The sequence below is a fragment of the Aspergillus wentii genome (genome assembly GCF_001890725.1).
Source record: "Aspergillus wentii DTO 134E9 unplaced genomic scaffold ASPWEscaffold_3, whole genome shotgun sequence".
NCBI lineage: Eukaryota > Fungi > Ascomycota > Eurotiomycetes > Eurotiales > Aspergillaceae > Aspergillus > Aspergillus wentii.
The window spans coordinates 3,600,862-3,612,870 of NW_024467834.1; the positions used below are offsets into that span (position 1 = coordinate 3,600,862).

General features: G+C 47.0%; 6 protein-coding genes across 6 annotated transcripts; 3 read left to right on the forward strand and 3 right to left on the reverse strand.

Annotated features, from left to right (window-relative positions):
• Positions 1-569: 569 nt before the first annotated feature.
• Positions 570-2,312, forward strand: ASPWEDRAFT_106942 (NEDD8-activating enzyme E1 regulatory subunit; the record flags this gene model as incomplete). Its single annotated transcript, XM_040827848.1, has 2 exons — positions 570-944; positions 1,023-2,312. 2 exons carry the CDS (start codon positions 570-572, stop codon positions 2,310-2,312), a joined length of 1,665 nt encoding a protein of 554 aa, XP_040691368.1.
• Positions 2,313-2,684: 372 nt separating this feature from the next.
• Positions 2,685-5,090, reverse strand: ASPWEDRAFT_93070 (uncharacterized protein; the record flags this gene model as incomplete). The annotated part of the gene is made up of 1 exon (XM_040839592.1): positions 2,685-5,090. A coding segment is annotated over one exon (2,406 nt), but the record flags the coding sequence as incomplete, so codon positions are not given.
• A 1,041-nt stretch (positions 5,091-6,131) lies between these two features.
• ASPWEDRAFT_171161 (uncharacterized protein) lies at positions 6,132-7,337 on the reverse strand (the record flags this gene model as incomplete). Its single annotated transcript, XM_040830738.1, has 4 exons — positions 6,132-6,712; positions 6,773-6,894; positions 6,950-7,186; positions 7,261-7,337. The coding sequence occupies 4 exons, from the start codon at positions 7,335-7,337 to the stop codon at positions 6,132-6,134; spliced, it is 1,017 nt and encodes a 338-aa protein (XP_040691370.1).
• A 187-nt stretch (positions 7,338-7,524) lies between these two features.
• On the reverse strand, positions 7,525-9,139 carry ASPWEDRAFT_39429 (FAM50/XAP5 family protein). The gene is made up of 3 exons (XM_040835086.1): positions 8,679-9,139; positions 8,064-8,619; positions 7,525-8,004 (listed from the first exon to the last, which is right to left on the reverse strand). The coding sequence occupies exons 1-3, from the start codon at positions 8,918-8,920 to the stop codon at positions 7,699-7,701; spliced, it is 1,104 nt and encodes a 367-aa protein (XP_040691371.1). The 5' UTR covers positions 8,921-9,139; the 3' UTR covers positions 7,525-7,698.
• A 121-nt stretch (positions 9,140-9,260) lies between these two features.
• On the forward strand, positions 9,261-10,732 carry fip1 (cleavage polyadenylation factor subunit FIP1). Its single transcript, XM_040835087.1, has 3 exons — positions 9,261-9,484; positions 9,538-9,587; positions 9,640-10,732. Exons 1-3 carry the CDS (start codon positions 9,341-9,343, stop codon positions 10,451-10,453), a joined length of 1,008 nt encoding a protein of 335 aa, XP_040691372.1. The 5' UTR covers positions 9,261-9,340; the 3' UTR covers positions 10,454-10,732.
• A 281-nt stretch (positions 10,733-11,013) lies between these two features.
• ASPWEDRAFT_27056 (co-chaperone GroES family protein) lies at positions 11,014-11,649 on the forward strand (the record flags this gene model as incomplete). The annotated part of the gene is made up of 4 exons (XM_040832943.1): positions 11,014-11,016; positions 11,163-11,387; positions 11,501-11,559; positions 11,622-11,649. 4 exons carry the CDS (start codon positions 11,014-11,016, stop codon positions 11,647-11,649), a joined length of 315 nt encoding a protein of 104 aa, XP_040691373.1.
• Positions 11,650-12,009: the final 360 nt, after the last annotated feature.

The window sequence follows — 12,009 nt, forward strand, 5'->3', positions numbered from 1 at the left end:
AGGACGAACTATCACAGTATTAATACCCCCGGTGAGACCGATGTCGTTTCGGTGTTGAGCGGCTGCAGTTACCAAGTAGAGGAAAAAGACGGGTGGGGAGTTTAATCGATGGGACGGAGGAGGGGTGGGCGATTATTTCACTCACACGGCACGATGACAGCAACGGGCGACGGCTAATGACATGGCATTATACTAAGCGCAGTCTGTATATTAGGATCTATAGACTCTCCTTCAGGGATAACTTCAATTGCCTATCCAATTGTAGATGTTGTTTTGTTGTTTCTTTCCAGGCGGGGTTCTGTCGTCATAGTCATTCTGATGCCTGATATCTCAGGCATCCAGACATACGGGCCGAGCTGTTTCTCCGGTCAAGTGATCGTGATGCTTATGACTGCCTGTACTATCAATCTTCAACATCCAACTTCCTCTTCAGTCGAATACTTTGATAGATCCCATCGAACGTGGGGCTGTGTGTTCTTCATTCATATCCTTGACCTGCGTCATATGAGCCTTTTTCATATATTTTATCTTCCGAAATTTTCGACTTGATCTGACCCACCAACCCCTCAATGACTGATGCTTTCCCCGGTGCCCTAGTTGGGCCATCCTCCAAGGAGAGAAAGTATGACCGTCAACTTCGTTTATGGGCTGCCAGTGGTCAGCAAGCTCTCGAAAATGCTCGGGTGCTTCTAGTCAACTCCGATGGTCCTTGGGGTAACCAAAGCACGGGCACTTCAGGTGTGGTCGGAGTCGAAACGCTCAAGAACCTTGTGCTGCCTGGAATTGGGGGGTTCACCATTGTCGACCCTGCAATCGTCACAGAAACTGATTTGGGAGTGAACTTTTTCCTCGAAGAGGAGAGTTTGGGCAAATCGAGGGCAGAAGAGACCTGTCGACTTTTGAGAGAACTAAACCCTGACGTAGAGGGAAGCTTCCAAGCCAAGGTATATACATTTCGTAGTAATATCTAACTATGTGTTTGCAAGCTAATGCGTTATCGCAAAACCTAGCCGATTTCAGAGCTTTTACAGCAGGACCCAGAGCTCCTTCTACAGCATAAACTAGTCTTGATATCTGGCCCTCTGAAAAGTTCATCTTTGGATGCTATTTGCAAGCTCTCTCGGGAGCTGGATATCCCCGTGTTATATACCCATTCGGTTGGATTCTATTCTGTCTTTTCTCTCCAACTGCCGGCCGATTTCCCTATAGTAGAGACTCACCCAGACCCGGAAACGACTCAAGATCTTCGCCTCCTCAACCCGTGGCCAGAATTGGCTGCTGCTGGTGCCCGGGTCAGCAATTTGGATAGCTTGGATGATCACCAACATGGTCATGTTCCGTACATATTATTGCTCCTCCACTACCTTGAGAAGTGGAAGGCGACACACGATGGCAATGTCCCGTCTAACTACAAGGAGAAAACGGAATTTAGAGAGTTGGTACGCGGAAGTGCGAGAACACACAATCCCGAGGGTGGTGAAGAGAATTACGATGAAGCCGTTGCGGCTGTGTTGAAATCGCTGAACCCCTTTAGCTTGCGCAGCACTGTCCGTGAGATCTTCGAGATGCAAGAATGCAAAAATCTGAGACAAGATTCCGGCGATTTTTGGGTCATTGCTTCAGCTATCAATCAATTCTACCAAAAACACAACGTATTGCCTCTGCCCGGCTCATTGCCCGACATGAAGGCTCAGTCAGCGGATTACATATCCCTTCAGAACATTTACAAATCAAAGGCGAGGAAGGACGTGGAGGAAGTCACGGCGACTGTTAGGCAGATTGAAGCCCAGCTGGGGTCACGGGCTGGTCCCATTCCAGAAAAGGAAGTCGAGATCTTCTGCAAAAATGCCGCCCACATCAAGGTTGTTCGCGGGCGCGATATCCCCAAAATAGAGGATGATGCACATACTTTGAAGACGATTCGAAACAATCTAACATTCGACGAGTCGACTATGCCGATATTCATTGCCTGCCAGATCCTAGACGCCATAGTGACTGATATCCAAGAAGGGAAGCAGCCCGGAAACTCACTTGATGACGATGTGACATGGAATTCTCACATCGATCGAGTTGTCAGTATTCTCAGGCGCGATGACCCGTCAGCCGTTAGTGAAGAAGCACGGGAGCGTATCGAAGAGGCCACCCAGGAGGTACGCCGAACGGAAGGCGGCGAACTGCACAACATCTCCTCTCTTACAGGAGGACTAGTCGCGCAGGAGGCGCTAAAGGTCATTACACGACAGTATGGTCCTCTTGACAACACTTGCCTTTTCGACGGAGCTCGGAGTCGCAGTGAAATGTACAAGCTGTAAATGATTGCGCATATTGGTATCGAATCGTCCAATGAGAGCCTCTCGATGTCGATTATGATGAGAACCCTCGCTAGCTATGATATGAATTAACGAATATTATATGAAACCTTTCTCCTGCTGTCAGGTTTGAGACAGTTTTGAGAGACCGTACGGTTTATACATCCCCATTGTTCATGAATCTTTTTTAGTCGCCAACCTCTACCGTGGAGGTTTCAACCTAAGAAGCCCTTATAAAACCATATTCCTTGGCGACAACAAGACAGACATACAATAGTCACCCTTCGCTGAATCATATCATCAATTTCTCATTCAGTCGTGGGTATTCAAACAATTATATTTACAAATCATAGATTCATGAGACATAAACCGACATCACTTTTCAAGATCAAACATAGATCCATCCCACGCATATGCCCGATTCAAGCGTCGACCATACCGTCGAGCAACCCGGAATGGGATCCTACTATATGGATGCGGTTCGTGAAAGTGTATGCTTCGTTCCACATCCAAATTTGTGGGAGTGAACTGCCATACTGAGCCATAGAGCTTCTCGGGAATAAACCCCGTGCAGGTCATGGCATGTAGAAAATCAGACCAAGGTACCTCGCCTGGTTGTTGTTTTGATTCTGGTTTATAGAATAGGGCCAGAAAGACGTTGTAATCACGCCTTTTTAGCGTGAATCGCGGTTGCTGGTTGGTCGTGTCCAGTTGGTCTAGGTCAACTTGTGGGCGCTGCTCGGGTATAGGTTGGGCGATGCCGCGGGTCTTGACTTTCGTTTTAACAACAGTAGGTACCTCTGGTGCGATGGTGTTCTGGGTTCTTATTTCCAGTTCCATGTGAAGATCAGATATACTATTTATCGTTTCCGGAACCATGGTGCTGGGAGGACTCCTGGGCTGTTCAGGCTCGATCCATTCTCCAGTCCGTTGCAAGTGACGATCACTCGGTGCAATTCGCTGCAAGTACTCATATGAGTCTTCGTCGATTCTATCGCGAAGTTGTTCATCAAATTTAAGCCAGAAATCATCCAGGTTCTTTTCCGCATTGCGCATCGCGTCGATGGTTTCCTTCGACCTGCGTTTGCCGATTGGGTAATAAAACTTCCCAGACGTTGGGTCTCCGTCTTCTCCCAATTGAATATAATCCTTGCCTGCGGACTCATCCAGAACTCTCGATAGGTCCCAAGAGGGCCGAATGAGCTCGGGGCCCCAGCCCTCCATGTCATTTTCTTCGAGCGCAGCGAGGGCTCTATTCCCTCTCTTTAGGAAGATTCGAGGACGGTAAATCCCAAGCTGATTTCGCAGCTCGCCGGCAAGTCCAACGTCTGCAAAAGTCCTTGCCAGGAAGGGTGTTATGCGCTCCTTCTGCTTTTGGTCATTCTGTATCAGTCTCTCCAGCTCAACGGCGACATTCTCGAATCCGCATATATGCAGGAATTCATGATCTAAAAACTGGCAAAATAGCCAGAGGAGGTCGTCTTTTGTGTCACTTATATCACCAGCTCTAGGGTAGACACTATATCCGAGATATGGGTCGACGGGGTTGGGCAGTCGTTGAAAAAGGCTGCGAATGGGAGGTGAAGCCGGAAATTGTATTTGCAATTTCATCAAGTAGAAACCAACCAGACGCTGGTCAAGGAAAACCTTGAGCTTTCGTAGGGCGCCCAAATACTCTGGGCATTCCTCTTCATATTTATACCCAAAATTTATAAAAGTTCGATCCAGTTTAATTAACTCATCAAGCTGATTTTGTATCACATGCCAAAGATTGATGTCTTCATAAGCGTTTGACACCATATGCCCTAAAGCCCGGCTGAGGAATATGTGTCTCCTTGGAGGATCTGTTACATCGCGATGCTGCTTTCCACGGTCGTCCAGAATCATTTCAGAGGAGTGCTCAGTCCAGTCTCCAAGGACATCAGTGAAATATCCTGGATCCTCTCGGAGTGCCCAAAAATGGTCTTCTGCCGCTGAGAGCCTCGCACTGGCAAGTTCTCTCAAGCGAACCAAATCCACCTGGCCCGGAACGACATAAGGTGCTTCGGTAGCTAATGCTGCTGCAGAGCGGTATTGTGCATCACTTGCATCTGACTGGAGTGTGGGTAGTTCTGGAATAGTAAGAACCATGTCATCGGTGAGATTTGGTCCTTTGTCCCGCAAGATTATTGTGCAGCAAGCGACAAGAAATCCAAGCAAATGCTCCTGGATCCTTAGTGTGTATAGCACATCGGAAGAGCACATCATTTTCCCTTCTAATTTTTTGATTGAATTATTATTGACGAACTCCCTGTCTTTCTCTGGAAGGACCCTTCCATATGTAGCTGGCGAATTGCCTTCTAGGACCATGTCCCGGTGGCTGGTGAGGAAAATTTCTTGAATTGCATTGCTCGACTGCCCAACGTGAATACTTTGGATGTCTTGAAAAATGAAGACACTGGGGGCATTTCGTCCTCGGGCGTTGAGAAGCAATAGCAGAGTCTTTCCACGGCAAAGATCCTCCTGGTTGATATAAGGCCACATGAAGGCATCTTCAAATCTTGTACCAGCCTGTCTCTGTTCTTCCGACTCTCGACGAAGAGCCCGAAAGTCTGGTCTATGGGAAGATGGTATATTGGGCCATGCTTCTAATAAAATCTTCCTGCGTTGTTCCTGGCCCTTTTTCAGCCACCTTTTGCGTATAGTAGCCTCATATCTGTTGAGAATGTGGCCAAGTAATGACCAATGTTCAAAAAGCTTCGTCGATTGTCCATATGCTTCATCTTCTGCTTCTTTTGGACTCAAAAACCGGGCATTGTCAAACCCGAGAGCTTTTGCCAGTCCTCTTTTATCAGGAAAAAGAGCATCAACAAACTCCGAGTCTCCTGGCTCGTAGCCTGCCGTTTCAGGATCTAGCCACAGATGGTCAGATAGTTGTTCGTCTGAATCGTCTTCAGCAATAGACGTAAGAGCTTCTTCGATCAGGTCGTCGATATCCACCATCGTTGATAGACCTTGATACCAGGGAAGTGATTGTTCATGTCAAGAACTGATCTTCTTGCATCATATATGGAATTCAAATGTTGTGTATATTATATGGCCAAGATCCAGAATGGCCCGTCATGAAGGGTTTTTTTTTTTTTTTTTTTAATAAGGATGAGGGGAAATGATACGCGCAAGATGAGTCTCGTATCAGAGATCCCTAGCGTGGTATTTCCTGAGGCATGATTGTCGAGTAATTTCTAGAGCAGCCCAATTGACAGGGCTATGGTAGACATTCAAAGACTGGATGTTGCTGCAGTAAGTGGCTCAAGATGGAATAATGGGATAATGTGGTGGTGATGAAGGCACGTGGTGGGATATATCGCTACTTTAAAGTGCACCCAGGCTAGTCCTATTCAGGAATAGCGGGAACTCCAATTTTTTCTTTTATCCCCCTGCTTGTATACAACGCCGAGTGTTGAATTGGCCCCTTAAATAACAGAAACAATTCATGGTCCTTTATGCTATTTCTAAAACGTGAGGTCTATATATAAAGCAATTATCAAAGCCCCTAGTAGCCTAAGTATATAGAAGACCAGTAATTGACCAGTTAGTACATGACTGGTACACCCAGTAACTTGTTAATTAGGATCTGTCAACCCATGTCTCTGTATCATCGTATTTTCAAAAAATGAAGACCTCAGTCTAGATTGATCAGGTACATTGCCACCGTTAGATTGGCTGACTGTCCCCTGGCCAAGAGTATGAAGACCTAGCATCTCACGGCTCAACATGCCGTCTCTGGTACTCATGAGAGAATTGCTATAATCTTGATGGGCAGCAGAACTGTTTTGAAAGCGCTCAAATATAGAATTTTTCGTTGGCAAGAGCGAAGCTCCAGTTGATGGGCGGGAGGTAGGCACGAGACGAGTTCGATGCTGGGTCGTTGCGTTTGGCAAATCGCCTAATTGGAAAACGCTTCAGTAAAGCGTTCAAGCATACAATATATTGAAGGACAGTGGTATTACCTCTTTTGATATTTCCCGGAAGCCTTGGTGGCGGCATCGCCACCATATCTGCCTTAGTTTTTGCACCCTTCGAACTGCCAATACCACTTCGTTGATAGCGATGGAGTTGCTCCACTCCCTCTTGGTTTACGGGAAACTCATTGCGCTGATTGCCGGCAGGAGTCTGGAGTGGCTGTAAATCGACCATGGGCTTGTTTGAAACTGAGGTTACAGGCCCATTTCGTGAGGATCCAAGTGAATTCAACGTATGCGATACCGAGTCCGAGACAGCTGTCTGCATTTGCGATTTCATGGCTCGAGATTTTAGAAGATTATAGAGATTGTTTATCTGGGTGAACTTCTTCGACTTCTCACGGTACATATCAACAAGCTCTTGACTTTTCTTTCGAAGCTGCTCTTGGTTTGTCTGAAGATCTAAAGTCTCCAGTCAGACAATACAGTAACCAGATACTCCAGTTCCAAGTAGCTATTTACCTAAGATTCTTGTTTGGAGAGTTGAGATCTCGGAATTGGCGTTATGAATGACCTTATCCATCTGTCCATTCAAAGTAGAATATTTCTCAGTGAGGGTTTTCCCGAGAAACTCCTGATAGAAACTATGCATTTGTTAACTATAACAGCCCCGTGGATTATGTCTGATATCACACGTACATCTCCTGAGTGGTTTGATATGCCCAAAAGACCAATGCTCGACCAGCACATTCCATTATAGTGTTTGGATCAAGTCCGCTGAGAACACTCGTTTTGTAGTCTTCTGTTGGGTTGAGTATGGTTGAGACGGCATCGTCTGGATTGAGGAGAATTGTCTGACATGCTGGGCAGCGACGGTCATTGGACGTGTGGTGTGAAAGACCAAGTTTACCTGCGCAATGAAGACAGAAAATATGTCTGGATCTGTTAGTCTAGCATCCTTGGAAGGTGGACTCGGATTAAGACAGCACGAAGTTAACCCAAGGACTTACGAGCACGTAGTCACAACCGCTCTCTCTTTCAACTGCGAGCGGCACTTGAGAGAATTGCACCTGAGGTAGAAGTCCATTATGGCGTTTGGATGTTTCGTTTAGTGCAGTAAATAATCAAGGCAGAAAAGCTTGGTTGAAGTTGGTAGATGAAGCAATCTTGCCTAGAGCACCACTGACTGCCGAAAGTAGATAGTCTCCTGGGCTGATTACTACAGCAGGCCACCTACTACATATCACAGCACAGAAGAACATACAACGTACATGCACAAATAGTAACTTTGGTATGGCAAATTGATTTTTCACATATTTGAGAGCATAAGTTTTAGTTCACCTGTTCTGAGATCATCTGGATATATCATCTGAGATTTACATTAATCTTTGCAAACGCACCAAGCCACAACAAAATCATGCAACCAATTAGTTGATCTAGCATATAGCCTAGAAGAAAAAAGTATGTGCATCGCGCCTTATTGAGCCCATCTTTTCCTCAAACTCCTTTCCTGGCTCATATTCGTGCCACAGACTGGCGGGGAAGATATGCTTGTTTCGCTCATACCATCGCCTGTCAACCACCTTGGTCAACGTAGGATCTTTGTCACTTCCCTCTAATTGATCATTAGGCTGAGAGAGGGGATTGTCAATGGCTGGTGCCGGTGGAGGTTTGTTGGAATAGTCGAACAATAAACCACCAGCTCGCGAGAAACTCGGGATTCGATTGGCGATGAAGTAATAGAACTCGTAATGCTGGGTCAATCAATTAGCTCATCGGCCGAACGAGACTCCAAGGAAGATGGAACGCATACATGAGGCACAATGACCTCTCCTTTTACCAACATCAAATCATCCACGCTGACTCTAGCCCATTCACGACGATTGTTCTTCTGGTTCTTGGCTGCTCCAGTCGTACCACCAACTCCCAATTCAGCGCCAACTTTTCGACATCGGTCTAAGAATAGCCATACAGGATCTCCTTTCTTCATTTTAACCGTTCCGGCGGGTATATTGGTTCCATCGTAGAAGATAAAGGGGATCAAAACTTCCGTATTCTTAACGGCTTCTTGCATCGCTAGAAATTCCTTGCGTAGGGTATCCCGGGCTTGCGCCTCTGCTTCCACCGCTGCTTTTGTCATCGCTTTAGGGGGAGGAAAGGCATTCGGATTTGGCGTAATTCGTCGTGAGGATGGCAAAGAGTTCTCTGCCGGGGTCTGCGAAGCAGATCGTGGGGTACTCGAGTCTCGCGGGGCACCCGTTGAATCCTCCCCAGTTTCATCTTCATCATCGCCAAAAGACAATTTGCTTTTAGCCAATGGCTTCTTTTTCTTTTTTTTCGGCGGTCCCTCGCTTCGTGATGTAGAATTCCTGGTCGTTGTTTGCGATCAGCCCGGGCACGGGGATTAAAACAATGCGCCTTGACTCACCCGTCAGTTACGTCGCCCGTTGAAGGGGTAGCACTCCTCGAATTACCAGATGTCAATCTTCCCAGAGACTTGTCATGTGCCTCCCGTTCTTTCTGCTCCAGAACCTCTGCGCGACGTTTGCGAAAGTCGGAAAGATGGACCAGACCAACTGTCTGCGACTTGAGCAACTCTTCCGCAGAGGCTGATTGGCCAGTAAATGACCGTGGAGTCGAGGTACGGCTCTGATCCTCTGATGGAGGCATTATTGCGTGTTTTGGCTCTTTCGTAAGAACTTCTCAATAGGTTCACGGGGAGAGTTGTTGTCAATACCGTTCAATCTCACATGAAAGCGACTGACGTATCTGGTTAAGGTAAAAAGCACGTGACCTCAAAGCTTTCAAACCAGCTATTGCGTGCCGCTGATGGACATTAAAAGAGATATATAAAATAGGAGACTCGATGAATAGATGGATGCAATGAATCAATTGAAATATATAAACTACGAAAATTAGGACTATGGTGTTCAAAACTTCATCGTGATCAAAATGTAGTCGTCAGTGACAAACATGCCAAACTCGGCATCCCGGACGATCTCCGCAGCATCGCAGTAAACACCATTTCTTGCGATCTCATCTTTGTGCCGCTTTCAATCACAATTCCACTCGTCGCGAAACCTAAAAACCATGGATGAAGAAGACGATGATTTTTATGATCCCGCGGACTCGGTGCCGACAACTCAACCGCATAATGCCTTCCAAAACACCCCTTCGAACGCCAATCCCCAGGGAGATGATATGGAGGAAGAGGTAGAGGTGGAAGACGATGATGTTTGTCCTTGATATAGTCGCTTCCTCAAGTGCACTTTCTGATTACTCTGCAGGACGATTTTAATATTATTACAGAGGCACCTCCCGATGCACTTCCAGAAGTGTGAGTAGATGTGTTGATCTCATTTGCGTTGTTCCATCTAACTCGATATAAGTCAACACCCTCGCCATGCCAGTCTACGAGGTGAGCCTCAGAGACCGTCGTCTACGGATTCATCAGCTGTATCGAAATCGATAACGCCTTCTGCAACCCCCAAAGTCGATGCTCCTACCCCAGTGCCCGCCAGTGCAAAGCCTGCTGTGCCACAAAAACCAGGATCCGCATACCCAGCGATTCACTCGTCCACAATCGATGTCCATGCGAATCCTGTCCATCCCAATACCGGGAAACCCATTATGTTAACGGACATGGATACCGATTTCCCTGCAGATGACAAGCCATGGAGGCGACCTGGGTCGGATATTTCAGACTATTTCAACTACGGGTTCGACGAGTTTACCTGGGCAAGCTACGTGCTCAAACAGCAAGAATTACGGAAAGAAGTGGGAGATCAAAAGAAGCAGTTAGATGACATGCAGGCGTTCTTGGGCATGGGTATGCCTCCTCCAATGCCGGGCGGCCCTCCCCCAGGACCTGCAGCGCCTGCGGGTAGTGCACCACCAGGAATGCCGGGAATGCCCAGCATGCCCGACATGAACCAAGACATGATGCAGGGCATGTTGACAAGCATGATGGCACAGGGTCTGGATCCGGCTTCCATGGACCCTATGGTATTCATGCAACATGCGCAGGCGATGATGGGCGGTCAACCCGGCGCAGGCGGCGGACAACAAGGACAACCTGGATTTGGAGGTCAACCGCAAGGTCAAGGATTTGGTGGCCAAGGCGGTGGTCAACAGATGGGATACGGAGGTTACGATCAACGAGGCGGATATGGCGGCGGTCGAGGACGAGGGAGAAGATGGTAGAGCTATGGGTTTATCCTTTGAGTGTTGTTATCTTTATAATTCCCCTGCGATATTAGTGTGTACCATGATGATGGGTCGGATCTTGCGGCGTTCAAAATGCATGAAATCAGGACATTTCAATTGTTATGAATGACTCGTTTCTATTCCGCTGTGTTGTGAAGCTTCGGGAAAACGGAGCTGTGTCTTCGACAGGGAAGCACATAAACAAACCAGAGAAAATAATTCTTTACCCTCTATAGAGCCATGGCATAAACATGCTTGAGAACTAGCAAAGCAAATCCAGAATTATCGTAATGATGACCATGTAGGCTGAAAAGAACGGTGTGTCGCATATACCCTCGGCAGTGTTGATGGAAGCTATTCGGCCTTCAAGTCTTGGCATTCTGGAAATTTCTCGCGGCCCGGCGAGCCCAGATCTTCTTCCCCCAGACAATCCGACGACATCTTTCTCTTCTTTCCTGCTCTCCACGCTTCTTCAACTTCCATCTTCTTCCTACTCCAGCTCGCCTTCTGCACTTGTTTCTTGCCCTTGTGCATCTCAATCAATTCATCTTATCAAAATGGTACGTTCTTGCTCTGCTTGCAGCTATCCCAGTCCAACTCGATCAGTGTCCTGTCCGATCCGATCAATTTCTTCTCATCTCCCATCAATGCCATGGTTCCCATCATCCAATTCTTTTTACTAATATGATTTCTTTCTTTGCTATAGTCTGTCCTCCGCAACATCAAGAACCTTGCTCCCCTCCTTGACCGCGTCCTGGTCCAGCGTGTCAAGCCCGAGGCCAAGACTGCCTCCGGTATCTTCCTCCCTGAGAGCAGCGTCAAGGAGCAGAACGAGGCCAAGGTCCTCGCTGTTGGCCCTGGTATATTCGACAAGGCTGGTAGCAGACTCCCCATGAGCGTAGCTGCCGGTGACCACGTCTTGATCCCTCAGGTAAGATAGCTTCCAAAAATTTCCCGGGTTTTCCAGTATACACCAATGGATAAATCCTGGCCCCATACTTTGTGGTCTTTGTGATTTTGTGACTAACAAATGTTTTCAAACAGTTCGGTGGAAGCTCCGTCAAGGTCGGCGAGGAAGAGTACACCCTCTTCCGTGACCATGAGTACGTGGCCCTTTCTTTGTGAATTGTTTCTCAGTAGCCCTTTCGCTAACTCGTGCATTTAGGCTTCTTGCCAAGATCAACAAGCAGTAAACGACCAAACAGAATGAATGCTCGATTTCTGTATCACCGCCTCATACCCTCTGTCGTTCCGGTACTCGGCTCGGGCTGAAAATTGCCTGAGTACGTCGCAGGAAGACGTGTATTATACGTGCAAAATTATGAGCTCGAAACACGCAACATTTCAACCCCAAAAAAATTTATAACAAAAAAAGCTGCCAAAATAATTATCCCGGGAGGCATGTGGAGCTTGTCCGTGTGATTTCTTGGGCTAATTATCTTTCTTAATCTCTTTGCATCTATTGTTTAAAGCGTGAAATGACCTTATTCTTGCATATTACTTGATGTATTCTAAAACATAGCCACCGCTTTATCCCGCAATATTGCTGGGTT